This window comes from Acanthochromis polyacanthus, chromosome 15, assembly GCF_021347895.1.
Source record: "Acanthochromis polyacanthus isolate Apoly-LR-REF ecotype Palm Island chromosome 15, KAUST_Apoly_ChrSc, whole genome shotgun sequence".
Lineage (NCBI taxonomy): Eukaryota > Metazoa > Chordata > Actinopteri > Pomacentridae > Acanthochromis > Acanthochromis polyacanthus.
Window position 1 is genome coordinate 10524642 of NC_067127.1, and position 16439 is coordinate 10541080.

The 16439-nt window shown below is 40.8% G+C and overlaps 2 protein-coding genes across 4 annotated transcripts; one reads left to right on the top strand and one right to left on the bottom strand.

Moving 5' to 3' along the window:
- Window positions 1-54: 54 nt before the first annotated feature.
- Window positions 55-4855, bottom strand: ftr14l (finTRIM family, member 14-like). The gene is made up of 8 exons (XM_022190094.2): window positions 4122-4855; window positions 2734-3136; window positions 2541-2636; window positions 2190-2423; window positions 1910-2069; window positions 1661-1780; window positions 964-1100; window positions 55-755 (listed from the first exon to the last, which is right to left on the bottom strand). The coding sequence occupies exons 2-8, from the start codon at window positions 3130-3132 to the stop codon at window positions 372-374; spliced, it is 1530 nt and encodes a 509-aa protein (XP_022045786.2). The 5' UTR covers window positions 3133-3136; window positions 4122-4855; the 3' UTR covers window positions 55-371.
- Window positions 4856-6693: 1838 nt separating this feature from the next.
- On the top strand, window positions 6694-13845 carry si:ch211-198a12.6 (uncharacterized protein LOC563253 homolog). Of its 3 annotated transcripts, none has more exons than XM_022190091.2 (2): window positions 6694-6903; window positions 10269-13845. In XM_022190091.2, exon 2 carries the CDS (start codon window positions 10390-10392, stop codon window positions 12040-12042), a length of 1653 nt encoding a protein of 550 aa, XP_022045783.1. In that variant the 5' UTR covers window positions 6694-6903; window positions 10269-10389; the 3' UTR covers window positions 12043-13845. The 3 variants fall into 3 exon arrangements, with proteins under 3 accessions (XP_022045783.1, XP_022045784.1, XP_022045785.1); XM_022190092.2 differs by lacking the exon at window positions 6694-6903 and adding an exon at window positions 7522-7688; XM_022190093.2 differs by lacking the exon at window positions 6694-6903 and adding an exon at window positions 8031-8159.
- The last annotated feature ends 2594 nt before the right edge of the window (window positions 13846-16439 follow it).

Here is a 16439-nt window from a genome sequence, read left to right on the forward strand (position 1 = left end):
GCTACTTGTAAGGGGATCAAGGACACTTGTCAGCTATAAATAACAGTGCTGGAGTTTTAGAATTGGAAATTTTATTTACAGACAGCATCTATAACATTTCAGTTTAAAAGCATAATAATCTGCTTGAACATAATAAAGAAAATGCTAGAAAAAAGCAAAAAAAAGTTTTTTCCTACTAAAAAACTCTAAATAGCCTATCTTAATTTCCCCTAAAACAACATCCAGTGATCAAAACAGTCGTACAATGAAATTCACATACGAGGAAAACAACAACTTGTGGCGAAAAGTGAAATAAATCAGAGTTAATCAAACTGTTGAAGATTTTGCAGAGAATATCGTCTGAGCTAAACTACTGCACTGTGGCACCTTTTCTACAGTCTTATGCTGGTACCAAAGCCCCACACACTGAATGCAGGGTAGAGGGGCTCTGTGAAGGTCGTCTGGGCTCTGTGCAGAAGCCGCATGTTTTCAGAGACACTGTAAAATGCAAGTGTCCCCGCTGCATGATCCAGATAGACGCCAATACGAGGAGACATGGGAGCCTGGATATCTTTGCTTTTGTTGTTGTGCACGAAGGAGAACTTGGAGTCGGAGCAGTACAGACTCCAGGACTTGTCGTTCCAGCCCAGGCTGCAGTCGTTGCCGTTTCCTTTACGGCGGATTCCCCTGTAGGTGACGGCCACATCTATCTCTGTTCCCTTCCAGTCCACCTCCCAGTAACAGCGAGTCCCGGTCACACTGTCCCTGCACAACACCTGGAGGGGAATGGAGAGCCAAAGATGATAGTTAGAAGATAGAAAGATTGATTGATTTCCACTAAAAGATTCATTTGGGTTGCAGTTTTCAATCAATAACAACAAAAGGCATGTGAAAAGTACAAGAAAGAGGAAAAAATATCTATATCATTCACAACAGATCAGTTTCCTTCCACCTCTTTACATGAAAACAGGGCTAAATTCTCACCTGCTGCCAGTGATCAAATCGGTCTGGGTGGTCTGGATAGTTCTTCAGTTCATTCTTCATTGTGGCTGTTCTGTTGCCTTCAGACAGGTGAAGGTTTGGGTGGACAGTGTTCACATCCAGAAACAACTGGCAAGCATCTACACAGAACAGAAAGTTATGAAATATTACTTGTATTTATCATCTAATTTAATGTTAATGGATGTTTTGGCATTTGTGTATTGTCAGATTAGGTGATTTTTTAGACTGGTGTTTTCTTTATCATACATCTATCAATTTTTTACACTATATTAAATTATTACTTCTTTTCTTTCGTTTCACCATCTTCCACATAAATAAATCACCTAAATTAAATACAGTTTCAGTAACTCCCATGAATCAGCTTGCTTAAATGCTTTCTGCATGTAAGCAGAAGCAGGAACACCTGTGTTTGCTTAAGGAAAACTGAACAGTACATTTGCTTTACTACATTTCACCAAACCGGTTCTGCAGGCGGCATACCTTCCAGACAAGTTTCAGTCATTTCACCACACAGTGTAGTCATTCCATTGTTAGGCACTGAAATGTCTCTTGTACATGAGACCATGACTTGTACTTTTAAAAGCCCGGATTGGTGAAGGTTTGGTGCCATGTAGCTATGCAAGGCCAGTGCCAGAAGTTTCATGGGCTTTTCTTTAAAAAAATTAATCTAACAACTCACATTTCAGGAAATCTTCTCTTGTCTTTGGTTCTTCTCTTCTATCTGTCCTCGGTTCTTCCATCAAACTTGATTCCCTTCTTGTCTTTGTCTCAGCTTCTTGAGTGATGTACACTTCCTTCACTATGAAGACAGATTAAAAAACACACACTTGGCAATGTAAGCAATAACAGAGTAAAAAACAACCGTTATCTGAAAAGAACTCCTCTGTAGAAACTCCTCAGGGAGGTAAATAAAGACAGATTTGTCCACCTGCTCCTGAGATTTTGCTCATTTCTGTCTTGCTGACTTCTTCTATTTGTAATCTCATTGCAGAAATGGCTCTCTTGGTAGAATCAAAGTTGTAATTTGGAACAACGCTGATGTTGTTGAGGTCTTCATATCCCGAGGGTCCTGACAGAGACTGCCAGCTCTGGGAAAAACAAGAAGATAGAGATGAGAGACATGAAGCAAATAGCCAACATATTGAGTGATACTGCACTTTTCTCCATAGACCCTTGACTTTTGCAGCAGTATCTCAGTACAGCCTCACCTGTAGGAAGTGTATGTGATCATCTGTGTGTGAGAGCTTCTCCAGGTCATTGTGTCTCTTCTTCAGCAGAGTGATCTCCTCCTCCAGGCGGTCCAGCAGTATCTCACCACGGGTCACGGTGCTCTTTTCATGGGAACGGATCATCTCCTTGACCTCATTGTACTTCCTCTCAATGGAAAGAAGAAGCTCAGTGAAAATCCGTTCGTTCTCATCCAGGACCGTCTGAGCCGAGTGCTGATGAGATGCAAAAGAAAGTGGGAGAAAGAGGTTGTTAAAATAAAAAAAAGCCAGGAAAACTTACTGTCTTGTTTTTAGCATCATGCTATGTTTGGATTAGTGTGAGTCACTTACTTTAACTGCATCAACAGCTTGCCGCAGATCCTGCCACTTTTTAATTCTCTGGTCGATCCTGTGTTGAGATTTGTGCAGTGTGACACCAAGTTGTTTCTACAGAAAGAAAGTACATTCCACTTGTCATTAATAGTGGGTCACACTGCAGAAATATGTTCAAACTATCAATTAATAAATTGTTTTCAGCTCTTACTTGTTTCTCAGTCCTCTCAGTTCCAGCTGGTACGATGTTGTGGTGCTTGTGCTCATCCATCATGCACAAAACACACACCGATGTCTCATCAGTGCGACAAAAAGCCTCTAGCAGCTTGTCATGCTGCGCGCACATCTTCTCTCTCATCTGACCTGTAGCTTTGACCAGCTTGTGCTTCATCAGAGCTGGGTACTCGTAGTGAGACTGGAGGTGAGTTTCGCAGTAGGACGCCAGGCACACCAGGCAGGACTTCTCGGCCTTCTGCTTCCTGGTTGTGCAGAAGTCACACAGGGGGTCCCCATCTCTGGCCTGGACCCTGGTCTGACTACGACTGTTGGACCGACGGGATTTTTCCAAGCTGGTGTGTCTGTCTAAATCCAGAGTGCTCGGGTGGGACATTTTCCTACCAAAAGAGTAAATAAACGTAGATATATCCAGCAGATATGAAAACAAAATTAAAATCCACAGGTAACTTCTTCAGAAACTGTGCTAGTCAACAGCTAAAAAGAAGACTCAACTAAATGTAAACAGGTATCAGCAGAGAAAGAGAGCTCCTGAAGTTAACAGCTCCACTGAAACTGTGTGACTGACGCGGTGTGTGACAGAATGTTTGCTATGTGGTCTGCTCTCATTGTAAAACCAGTATACCAGGTTGGACGTTTAATAATCTGAATGGGTGTTCGTGCCTGAAACAAAGAGAGTTGAGACAAAGGAGAGGGAAAGATGAATTTAATAACATAAAGGAGTCCACACTGACTAATTTTACTTCATAATTAGTGCTCCATTATCTATAAAGATGGACTGTAAAGGAATTTCCTTCGATTAGTTTTATTTGTATCAGTACCGCATTTTTGTTTATTTGTCTTTACTACTTCAGACTTGTACATTATATGGTAACCACTCTTGACAAACACTGGTAACAGGAAAACAGCATCATCTTGTGGGACTAATTTATTACTGCACAAAATACAGTAAATCCTTGATGCATTGTATCCACAGTTGCTTGTCTCCATATAAATAATGAATATAAAAATAAATATGCATGGTTTGAACAATCTACAAATGTATACTTTACCATAGATCCCTTTTTTCTACAGTCAGCAATGTTCTGCTATCCTGTCCAGTCGTTGCACACTGACACACAATATACTGTTTGCACTTTATATTATTTCTGGTATTACAATTTTTCTGTGTCATGGACCCGTCAACAACTTAGACCATGCAGTGTTAGTATTGTTTTTTGTCATTCCAAACAAATAATCACCCACAGAGTTTGGTTAAAAAAATGTTTACTTAGCTTATTTGATTTACAATGTGCTGGTGTTACCAATTTGAGTGCATATAGTCATAAGTTTATCAAATTAGCTTAAATGATTAAGTCATTGTACCTTTGTTTCTGCTTCTGCTGCTCCACATGCTGCTGAGGTCCTGGCAAAAGGGGAGGCTGTGTTTAAGGCTCTCTTTTATGCTGGAAGACAGGAATTGGAAGGCGCCAGCTCCCAGTGCTGTGAAGGGGAGATCTGAAGTGCAGGGGCCTCAAGAAAAGCAGCATATGTGTATTTGTTTGAATTTTGGGGTGGTATTGTTGTTTAATATGTATATGTATTTGTATTATGTCTTTAAGTGGTAGGTGGGTTTATTTTGGGAGTTTTATGGTGTGAAGAATAGGTTTTCCCCCTGTTGTGTGTTGGTAGGCTAGCCTATGTGTATATATACCCCTCCTTTTGTGTCATTCATAAGGACAGGTTTGTTTAGTTCATACTATGTTGAGCGTCTTGTTTGGTTGACCTCAGTTTATTTAAAGGGCCCAGAATTAGAATTTCTGTTGATACTTTTTCTTTGATGTATTTTAATCCCTTTTGTAATTTTGAGTACTCTGTGGACAGTTATTTTTGGCATAATAAAGTCTTAAACAATTTAAAAGGTTCCTCTTGTGCCCCTGCCTAGCTGCTTGGTCCTGACAGTCTGTTTACATGTTACACCATAGCTCTAGAGACGCTGAATTTCATCCCACTGTCTACTTTGTGTAGAGTACGGCTGAGATAACAGTAAAAAGGAACTACACTTAAGTTGATACACAAGCACTGAATCAGTTATGATTGTTCACTCCACTACATTTCAGTGGGAAATGTGATACGTTCTACTCCAGCACATTTACTTGACAACTTTAGTTACTTTCAAAATTAAGGATTTACGCACTTGATAACATAACAAGCTTTTAGGATACAACACAATATTTAAATTGATGGGTTTCAAGCTTTTTTGGCTGCTAATAAAAAGCAATGCGTAGCCTGGCTCATATTTCAGATCTCTGTGAGCTGTTAACAGCTCTACCAAACAGTAATTTGTCGCCTCTAAACTTCACACATGGTTTCATTTCCATAAATGTTAAAATTGTCCAATGTTGCTGCAATAATAAAAGATAGAGAGGAAGTCCAAAAGCAGAAAACACATTTGTGGAGGAGATGCTTTATCTTCTTCTTCTTTCTTCTCCCATTAATCGTGACAACTGTACCTCAGATTTATCTTGTGTCCCTGTGTATAAAAATATATATGAACTAGATGAAACAGCAGCCAGTACATGCCGATTACACACTGATGTTTCAGTTTTAAAATTTGATGTTAGCTATTTAATATAATTTAGAATGATCAAATCGGTAAGTTTGTTCAACTTAGACTCAAAAGTCAACCTGCTACCTTAAAAATATGAGTTATCTGAACTTAGGTTTAATAATTATTTTGATATCGTATCAGTTGTGAAATATAAAACTAGCTGTGGTAACTCAACAAGCTCAGTCCAACTTAAGATATTTAAAATGAATTAATCATGTAGTCTCTCTAGCAATAACTACATTTCTTTTACATGTTCTTACTTTAAGGAGTACGTTTTTTACTTGACACGAAGAAGTATCAGTTAGAAAAAACAAAATGTGAGGCTGCTTTCAGTGTCTTTTTTAAAAACTGTACCTGGGCGGCGACCAAATGCAACATCATAGTTTGCACTGTTTTCTATTATTATGCAAATAAACAAACAGGATTTAACACACCTTTGTTTTTATTGTCAACGGGTTTGTCAGGGTACAGAAGAAGAGTATTAGGAGAGTTTTAACTCTCAAACAATGCATGGTGGGAAGTAATTAATAATTCTAGTTTTAATGTGTTAAAAAACTTGATTTCATGAGCTGACTTTTAGTTAAATTCACAAAATTTTGGTATTTCCATTCCAGCACTGCTCCCAGCAGACTGCACAAAGAAAACCTGCTACATTCACTCTGGTGCAACACCTGTGTGTTATGTTACATTTTGCGGATTTAAATCCTCCATACAATAGCATTTTTTCCACATACACAACTGTGTGAAATATCACTATCTTTAATAAGTGCATTTATTTAAATGGAAAAATCTGTGTGATATCAACATTTTTACACATATATAAACAACCCCATGCAACACTGTTTATTTTTTTACATACAGACAAATCAATGCAATTTCTAAATGTCTACTTTTAGAAGAACTGTGCAGTTTTAACAGTACTTAAGTATATTCCTTGTTTATTTTTCTGCTACACTGTTGCACTTTCTCTTTGCTGCAAGGACAAGTGTTATCTTATCTTAGCAGGAAAAGATTAGTTAATTCCTTGAAAAACTGGTTACATATTTTGAAGTGCACTGTTACAGTAATACTTCACATTTTCCACTTGCTACTCTAGTGTTATTTGTTTCATGCAGGACGTTTTTTTTTAGTAATTGAGTATTTTATTGCTGTGCTGATACTTTAAAGTAAAGGTGAGAGTACTTCTGCGGGTTAATTACTGCAGTGTGCCTATCTCTCTATGTAAATACCGCACACCAATGGAAATGGCATACTCACATACGGTGATTGGTGCAGTGCTACTCCCGGCCTGTAGGGGGGACAGTGGTTTCCGTGCTGCGTTTGAAATGACAATGATTGCTTTCGCTAAAGTGCGTCGGTCGTCCAACGTTGGCGCCAGATGAGCTGTGGCGCCAGCACACAGGCAGAGAGAGAGAGAGAGAGAGAGAGAGGGGAAGACACAGCAGTCTGAGGAGGTTCACTACAGGCTTGCAAAGCGCTTCTCAACCCGGAGTTTGGGCATATAAACGATTCTCTTTCTTTCTCCTCTCAGCAACCTGAAAGTAAAAGGACAGAAAGGTGGGTGTGTGCATGCACGGCTTTGCGATCGACGGGGTCCGGACTCCTGATGATTATTTCATCATTTAAATTCAACTTGCTCTGCCGTGACTAGTGCAGCGTTGAGGCACAGGGTGTGTGTGCTCAGCTCTATACAATCTTGGTGTTTATAGCATAGTTAGAAAGCTTATTGGTCGTATATTTTTCGCCTCCAGTTCTGAACTTTGTGATGGAAAAAATACAGGCCCTGACTCGCGCTGGTTGTAACATTCTGTTCTGCTTAAAAATACACAAGCAGCAGCAATACACTGGTATAAAGGACTATTTCTGCTCTGATTCGCATTCCTGTGTTTTTTAAACGTGCTTGTTGTGGGATCTGTATTGCTTAAATCAACGTCCAGTTTGTCTTGCATGCGATACCAGACTTAACATGGTCGGTTGGGCGGTTTAGCAAAGCTTCCGTTCCAATGTTGTACAATCTGCAGGCTCGTACTAAACTGGAGAGCAGGCTTTAGCCGTGCTAGCAAGCTGGATTAGCTGGCTCGTTAGCTTGGCATCATGGCTATTTAGCCAGCACGCTAATATTGTCTCGGCTGGATAGCTGCTAACATCAGCAAGGCCGCCATTGAAAGTCGTGTGTGCGGTTTGTCGGGTGCTGCCGCAGTAAAGGAGGGCTTCAGCTCTGTAGCCAAGATCCGCCGTGCTCTCTCAACAGCAATTAAATACTCGATCTCATCCTTTATTGTTTGGTTACTGAGTTTTAAACTGCATCTGCTGTGAGATTTGAGCCGTGAGGAGGTTTTCTTGTAAGTAAAAGACGTCCTTTCCCGGGCTTTTCGCACATCGTTCGCTGCTTTCACGGTTAGCCATCTTTGTTTCACCTAGCCAACTCCTGGTTGGAATTACGGTGTGGCTCTTAGCCCTGCTAACCTGCTTGCTATTAGCCTACGATGTCGTTTTTTAACGTTACGATGTGTTAAATGGTCGCATACAATCGACTCCGTCGTTTCTTAAGCAGTTTTGAGTATGCTTTTTAAGTTCGGTTCGCCCAGAGATCGCTTCGGGCCAGCTCTAATTCGATATGTTGTGAATGGCGGAAGCTAACGCAGCTAACGTTAGCTAGTGGCAGCCATCTTAGGCAAGTATGTAATCTTGGCTAGCTGGAAGTGCTGGTGTGGCACAACAAGATGGCCTGTTAATACTCGCACAAGGAGATATCCGCGCCGGTCGTTGTCCTAAATTGCGCGAAATTAATCCATCTGTTTACTGGTCGCAGTGTAAGTATTTTCGTTGTTCATTAAGCTTTGATTCATAAATACCAGTGTGCTGGTTTTTCCGCGAAGCTAGTTAGCTGGCTAAATCGTGAACGCATTAGCAGCTAACACAATGCTGTCTTGTCGTTAACGCAGTCCCCCCATCGACCATAGCCAGCTAACTAGCGGCTATGGAGGCTATTTGTAGCTGTAATGGAAGGCTAGCAACCATCAGTTCAGTGTTTTAATAACAAAACATTGCTGTTTAAATGCCTTCACATACTTTATTGTGTATTTTAAAATAATGCATGGCGAACTGCGCAGTCAACTTAATTGTGTAGGCCGGCCGGCCTGGGCTTGTGTATTAAGCTAGAAGTGGAAGCTTGATTATTGTGTGGTTCACTTTGATTTTATCAATCGTGTTAGCTAGTGAAGTGAAGCTCGTCTTGTGGGCTAATTTAGCTAGCAAATTGACCACTTTAGCTTGCTAAGTAGTATTGCTCAGGTGAGAGATGAGGAGTGCAGTTTTTTAAAAAGTACGTTTTTATTTTTCCAGTCCTACATCTGCATTCGGTATGAATTATGAATCCTTAGCCTATCCATGTCCCCGTGTTATTATTTCACTTGAGTATCAGGCAACAGACAGAGCTGTACTACACCAAATTAACGTAGGCCAGTGCATTTACAGTGATATAAAGTAACATGGATCTAATGTAATATTAAGGACTTCCCTTGTCTCATTGTTCACCTGTTGTGTTAACCGAATATGCCACCAACCACCGTGTGTGCTGTTGTGTCACCAGCTGAGGGCTTTTTGTGTGTGTGTGTTGGCTGAGGTTGTGCATGCGTATCCTGAGCAGGCAGGGCTCCTTCTGCAGGGGTCTGGGTGGCAAACTTGTGTTGAACAAGACATTTAAATTATTATCTGCTCATATGACACCATATTATGAACACAGCCTACATAAAGATAATAATCTCTTATTAAAGTTATCTTGCAGAAAGGCCTGTTGTGTCTGATTCAGTAGATATCATGTCTCCCTATCTTGTATCACATAATGGATATTTATATGGTAGGTGTAGCAGTGTTAACTGGTAACGTTACTCACTTATTTAGATGTAGTGAACATTTAGCCTAGCCGCGCTAGACAACCCATGGCAACGAATTTAATTCTCTGCCAGGGTGGGTCTAGTTACCTTCGGTAAGCCTCGAGGTTGGATGCTCCTAAAACTGGCTGACGAATCGCCATGAAGTGTAGAGTCAGAAGGCGGGTGTAACTAAGTGACGACAGAGGCGCGACGATTCTGACAGAAACAACCGGAAACAACTAGCCTGGCCGTGCTAGACAACCCACGGCAACGAATTTAATTCTCTGCCAGGGTCGACGACGAAAACGACAACAGTCGTTGAGCTCCATTAGCACCGACTCTGAATAATCTTTCTGTTAACATGTCTGTAATATACTTGAGCTTCACTCATTGGCTATATAAATAAAGCTTCACCGAACTACCACATCCTCTGATTTCCGACGCTCTAGGAACTACGTCAGCCTATTCGTTGCGCTAATTGGTTGTATACCTACCCAATTGCTGCAGAGTGATTTGATAGACAACCTTTTAGCCCGCCTCCCTCCCTGTCGAGAGTTCCTAGACCCTTGTGTCTTCAGAGCTGGGTCTAGCGTGGCTAGGCTAGTGAACATTCATTTAAAAGCTTGGAACCAAATAGGAAATGTAGCCCATACTGCCACACAATAGTTTCTTAAATGACCTCCTCTTTTGTTGTCTTGCCTTTGTGAAATTAGCATGACCATTTGTATACTGGTCATAAATCAATATGGAAAAACCTGCGACATTGAAGCATGCAAGGAAAAGGGGAAAACGTGTGAACAAAAGCAGATTTTAAAGAATGACTTTGGAAGTGATGGGAGTCTATGACCAGCAAAACAGAAACTGACTTTAGGTCTCCCTCACGTATTATTCAGTTTGTGTATTGGGGACAACAGTTTTGAATAGTGTAGCTGTAGTTGTTCACTTCATCAGGGTGCCTTATCCCAGACCTGTAAGAAGAAGCTATTGAATGAAGACATCCCATGCGCAGTATGTATTTATTTTCCTTATTGTTCTTGTCTTTTGCAGGTCTGCCTACTGACAAAAGCACCAGCGCGACACTGCACAAAACAAAGTGTTATAACCCCGATTCCTACTTAAGTCATCGCCCGGCAGGAAAACGGAGGTCGTGGGGCTGGAGTGTGTTCTCATGGCCGAGTCAGAGACTGAGTGTGACACACCCGGCCTTGACACACTTGGGTCGGAGTGTGTCATAGCCCACAGCCATGTCGACCTTCACTATGGAGCAGAAACGGAGATCATGACAGAAGAAAAGCGTGGATTAGAGCTGGAAATCCATGGTTCAGACTTAAAGATCCAGGGACTGGGGACAGAGCTTGGAGCTGTAGCCTGTGTGGATGCAATTGTAGAGACAGACCATGATTACATCAAAGTGGAGCATGGTGATATGCACTGTTTCACAGGAGCAGAAATCAAGACAACAGGAAACGAGGCGTTGCTGGGAGAGGTGCTGATCAAGACAGAAAGTGAGCATGTGGTGAAAGTGGAGTCTGACCACGGTGGAGAGTTGACAGTGGAGTCTGAGAATGGGGTAATCATACATGAAGCTCACGGCCTGCAGTGCAACGAGTGTGGGGAGATTTTTGGCAGCATTGCTGATCTTCACCAACACTTTGAGATCCACAGGGACCTCAACCCTTACATATGTGTCCACTGTGGTGAGAGCTTTGCTGTGGAGGCCAGCCTCAAGCAGCACATGAAGATTCACATGAAAGAAAAGCCCTATGTTCCCCCGGGTGTTGAGATCATGGGCAAAGATGTTATCGATGCATTCAGCCTTAAGTCTCATCAGATGATTCATTTGCCAGACAAGCCCCACAGATGCTCAGAGTGCGGTAAGAGCTTTGCAGCTGCCATCACCTTGAGAGAACACATGAAGATGCATTCGGAGGACAAGCCCTACAAGTGTACCCAGTGTAGGAAGAGCTTTGTCCGCAGAAGACATCTGAAAAAGCACCAGGAGGTCCACGCGCGCGAGAAGCCATACACTTGCGGCCAGTGTGGCAAGGGCTTTGCTACAACCTCGAACCTGAAGCAGCATCAGAAGACCCATGCTGCAGTCGTGCTCGGAGACAAACCCCACCGGTGTGCACAGTGTGGAAAGTGTTTTGCCGCTGCTGCCACTCTGAGAGAACACCAGAGGATCCACTCGGGGGAGAAACCATACAAATGCAACATGTGCAGGAAGAGTTTTGTCCGCAAACGCCATCTGAAGAAGCACCAGCAAGTCCATGCCGGAGGGAAGCCCTACACCTGCAGACATTGCAACAAGGGCTTCAATCACTCCTCTTCTCTCTCGCGCCACCATAAGACCCACCTGCAGAATCCGGTGTTTTCTCCTCCTCAGCCTGGGAAACCACTTACCTTCGGCACTCCTCCAAAGCAGAGGGTGCATCAGCAGGGAGACAAGCCCTACATGTGCCACCACTGCGACAAGGGCTTCAATCATTCCTCTTCTCTGTCGCGGCACCAAAGAGTCCACTCGGAGGGAAAGAGTTACACGTGTGGTCACTGTGGCAAAAGATTCAATCACTCCTCGTCGCTTGCAAGGCATCAGAGGGTTCACTTGGAGAACAAGCAGCAACAGCAGCAGCCAGAACCACCGCAACCACAACCGCAGCAGTACACCCCCATCCCCACGGGGAAGGGATTCCCTAACAATGCCTTCCCAAAACAGTGCATCCTGTCTGTTGAAAAACCATACAGGTGCTCTCAGTGTGGCAAAGGCTTTAACCATTCTTCCTCCCTCTCCAGACATCATAGGATCCACGTAGATCAGTGAGCACCCTTTCCTGGCCTCACAAGCGGTCCCATGCAAGCGCACATCTTTGCTCTCCCCCGTTTCTGTTCTACCCACGGTCCCTTCATTGATACCGCCACATGAGAGGAAATATCAGGCCAGCTTCTATAGACGAGAGGTCAGGTCAGCACATTAGTATGTTGAAGTGGAGCAGCTGAGAATAAATGGACAGTGACACAAGTCTTCAAAAGGAAATGGCTCGGCCAGAAGGACTTTGCAACCTGTAATTCAGAGCTGAACCCGGGGCTTTGGGCTCAGTTTATAGAGGGTATAATAATAGATTGTGAAGGAGTCTCTATTCTTGTTTGTGATTGTGCTTCACATGCTTCAGGACCTCTTTTGAACATTTTTAAAGAAACACAAAATGTGATTTGAAGATCTACACGATAAAATTGTTACCTGGGGAAAATATGCTTCACCCTGTGGTTAGTCTTTTTGATAGAACAATTCAGTTAATGTTCCTTCAGGTGGGCACATGTGCTTTTCAGCTGCAACTTTATCCAAGGCTACAAACACAATTGGTGAACAAGTACTGTTGTCTCGATTTAAATAGATATTTCTTTTTCACCCGCATTACCCATGTGAAGCAAATATCGAAAATCCAATGTAAATAGTTATTGATTTTCTTTTATATATATGTATAGGTGACTAGTGTGCTGTTCCAAAAGATTACATTTTTGATAGTAAGATCCTCTTTGTCTCCACCTTTTTTTTTCCCTTTTTTTTTTTTCCTTTTATCGCTTTCATTTGTTTTAAGTGTTGGAGATAAACATGTTGCAGGTGTTCTCATGCAGCTTGTTCTTGAAATTGGGCTCGATCAAACACGAGCCATCTTGTATATTTATGAGGTTGTTTTTTGTATGTCTGCGATGGGTTAGTACTGCTGCATAGACTGTACAGAGAGCAATACTGGCTGACACCCCGAGTCTATTATGACATGCAATTTAGCCATAAAGAAATGCATAATAGAAAATAAAACTTACTGGGTAGCATATTGCAACATGACCCGTGTCCTAATTATTTACTGTGCGGTTTCCTCTGTACCCAAGCACCAAATGTACATGAAATGCAACATCACACTTTACTGCTTTGGAGACTAATTTAATTACCTGTGTATAGAAGATAGGTAACTCTTACTCGTTGACCTTCACAATTTGATCTAAACAAAAAAAGGTTGTGTATACTAAAAGACTACACGAGAAAATCTCGCTTTTACAAGATTTTTCCGAAGTCGAGTGGATTGCGCTCTATTTACCGTTCTGTGTAAAATATCTTTTACAAACTGATGTATTTTTTTAGATATGGCTTGGGTTATATGAAAGGGAATGAGAGATACAGTTTTTATGAGAGTGAACATTTTGGTGAGCAATATTTTCTTTTCTTTTTATTTGGATAACAATTGTGCTTCAAACTGTAGCATAGGTTTCTTCCTTGTGTTAGATAGGTGCCTTATTGCATGCTATGTAGAAATGTATGCCGAGCTGTTATTTGAGAAAAAAAAAGTTAGGGTTTTCAGGAGTCTTTTGTTCTTATTCATACTAACTTACCCTACATTTTAATTTGATGTCACTGACACCTATTGCTTTTTTGCTTTCATGTATATTACCATGTGTTTACACTGTTACGACCATATTGTCTTTTTCCCTTCATTTTTGTCAATGGCCTGTTTGTAGAGAGAAAAATTGTTAAAGATCCATATAGACTTCTCTTAAGGGCAAATCCTGTAACACCTCTTCCCAGTTTCTGAGTGGCACATCTATGGATAAATAAAGGTTGTTGACTCTCTTGTCGTGTTCAGTCAATGGAGTCCTGAGAAGCATTCAACCTTACAGCTAAAAATAGAAATCATTAGGATAAACCCTAATGCTAACATCTTGTAATAAATAAAAGGCACATGATGGGTGCTTAATGCTAGCAAGGTGATCCCCCACTGAAAATGGACTGTGCTGTCACAGTGTGTCCACATGGTGTCGCTCTACCACCGACCATCAGAAATTGCACCAAATTTAAAGGGAGATCCAGATGTGGGGCAGGTACTAATGGTCCAGAGTTGAACATCAGTTTAATAGGACTCCTAATCCTCCTACAGCTGCAACATTTTAGTCTTCAAGTGGAATCTAATCTAATCTGAATCACTTTGCAGGAGTAGGAGAAGCCCAGTTAAAAGTGTAATTTAAAATATAAAAGGAAAAGCTCTCGGGGCATTGCTTGTGACCTGTGTAAAAACATCACTATAATGTCTCCCACACTCACATACGCCCCGCTGGTTTACATTCCTTCACAGCTGGAGGTTGACTTTTGTTGCCTATTGAGGCAGAAATTCAAGGTTGGATCCACTGACACTGGAACCTCCAGCAGTAAGAGGTTATCAGTGATGCTCTGGTTTACATCACTGATATTTACACGAAGGATAACACTTCAACCCTTCACCAACACATACTGTATATCAAGTTGTATATATCGTAAATTGCAGTCTTTACAAAAATACAGACTCAGTTTACGAAGCTTTTTCATTGAAATCTAGCAGTTCTTTTTAAGTGATGTTCTCCAGTGAAAACACAAATATGTAATTCGAAAGTGGATAAAAGCAATAAAGGATCAAACAGCTATGTAGTCCAACACCAGAAGTGTAAAAATCTCATAAAACTCTGATTTTGTACACAAGTAATCCCACAGCATAGAAATCTTCTGTGGCATGTAAAAGTAATGCATTTTAATGTGTACTTGAGTAAAAGTACAAAAGTATTAGCATCAAAACTTAAAGTAACAAAAGTAAAATTATTCTGAGACATTGTTTAGAATAATATTATTGGACGAGAATTATTGATGCGTCACCGCGTTTCTCACTTTAATATTGAAGCTGTTGAGGTGGTTTTACTACTTTATATAGTTTATCTTCTGTGTGGGTTATGAATTTCAACTCTGGCATCAATTAAAACTTTATTTAATCTATACTGTTGCTTCATAATTTATTTGCTGATTGTACTTTGCATTTTTAAACCAAATCTGCAAAGTAACTGCAGATATCCAATAAACGTAGTGAAGAAAAAAAAGTAGTGTTTGCCTCTGAAATATAGTAGAGTAGAAGAATACAGTAGCAGAAAATGAAAATAGTCAAAGTACAACTCAGAAGTATGCTTAAACGCAAAGCAATATCATGACAAAATAAACACTCTGATTGATATACATCATTTTATTTGTGGTAACAGCTACATGAAAAGAAAAAGGCTAATGCTAGAACATGTTATTGCTGTTATGAACATTTTAACCAAAGAGACATGAAGAGAAAGAAAACTGTACATTTATATCACAAAAAATGTAATTTACCATTTAAGAACTCATAGCCAAAGTAGTCTATGAATGGATAAACCATGGAATACTACTTTAAAAATTATTTACAAAAAGAAAATATATATATACTGTACATCTGTACACAGACTCCTGTTGTAATCGATATCAATACCAAGTAAACAACCAAGTGTGAACTAGAACGGCAAAGATTAATTGATTAATGGATTAGTTAACTGTCAAATTAATTAACTATTTTGAGTATCAGTTTGAGTGATTTCTTCAAGGGGATAAAACTAATTCTCGATTCAAACTTCTGAAATTTGAATATATTTGTTACTCCTCTGTGACAATAAATGGAATACCTTTGGGTTGACACCATCTCTTTCACCATTTCCTGACCAAACAACTCATCGATTACTCAACAATTTCATTGTTATAATCCTTGGTTGCAGCCTGTCGGTTGACCCCCATTATTGGATATATGTCTGACCATAATAGCTGCATTAAAACTCAAGATCTAAGCACATGGTTTACCAGTCACACTTATCTGTATTAAGAGACACATCGGCTCCAACGTAAAGCTTCAGCAGTGTATTCCAGCCCGCTATACATTCATGACAGGCGTTAGTTGCAGCAGTGAGCTCTGTGTCGAATGGCGCTGCTCTTTGAATGCAGTTTCTCCAATTTTGTAAAAAAGCCTCGTCTCTTGAGACCCTCCAGTATGGACAGTGTTGCTGGAGGCCAGACTCACTCGGTCCTGTAGGGGTGAAATATACTATTTGAATAATGTGTTTATGCATTCCATTTTTACATACGAGGGTCCACGGCAAGTTCAGTGTCTGAAAAGAAGTCTATTCTTCCTCTTTGATTACAACACGAGCATTTAAGTGCACACAGCAATTACACATAATTATCAAAATCACTCCCTTTCTGTCCAAACACTGGATGCTGTAATTGGTCTACGAGGTGTTTGTTCAGCTTTATTCCAATTTACCTTAAAGAAAAAAACACAACTTGGGAGTAAGGCCAACCACAGACTTGTAACCCAGAGGTTAACTAACCTCAGTGCTGTGTTTTTTTTTGCCTGA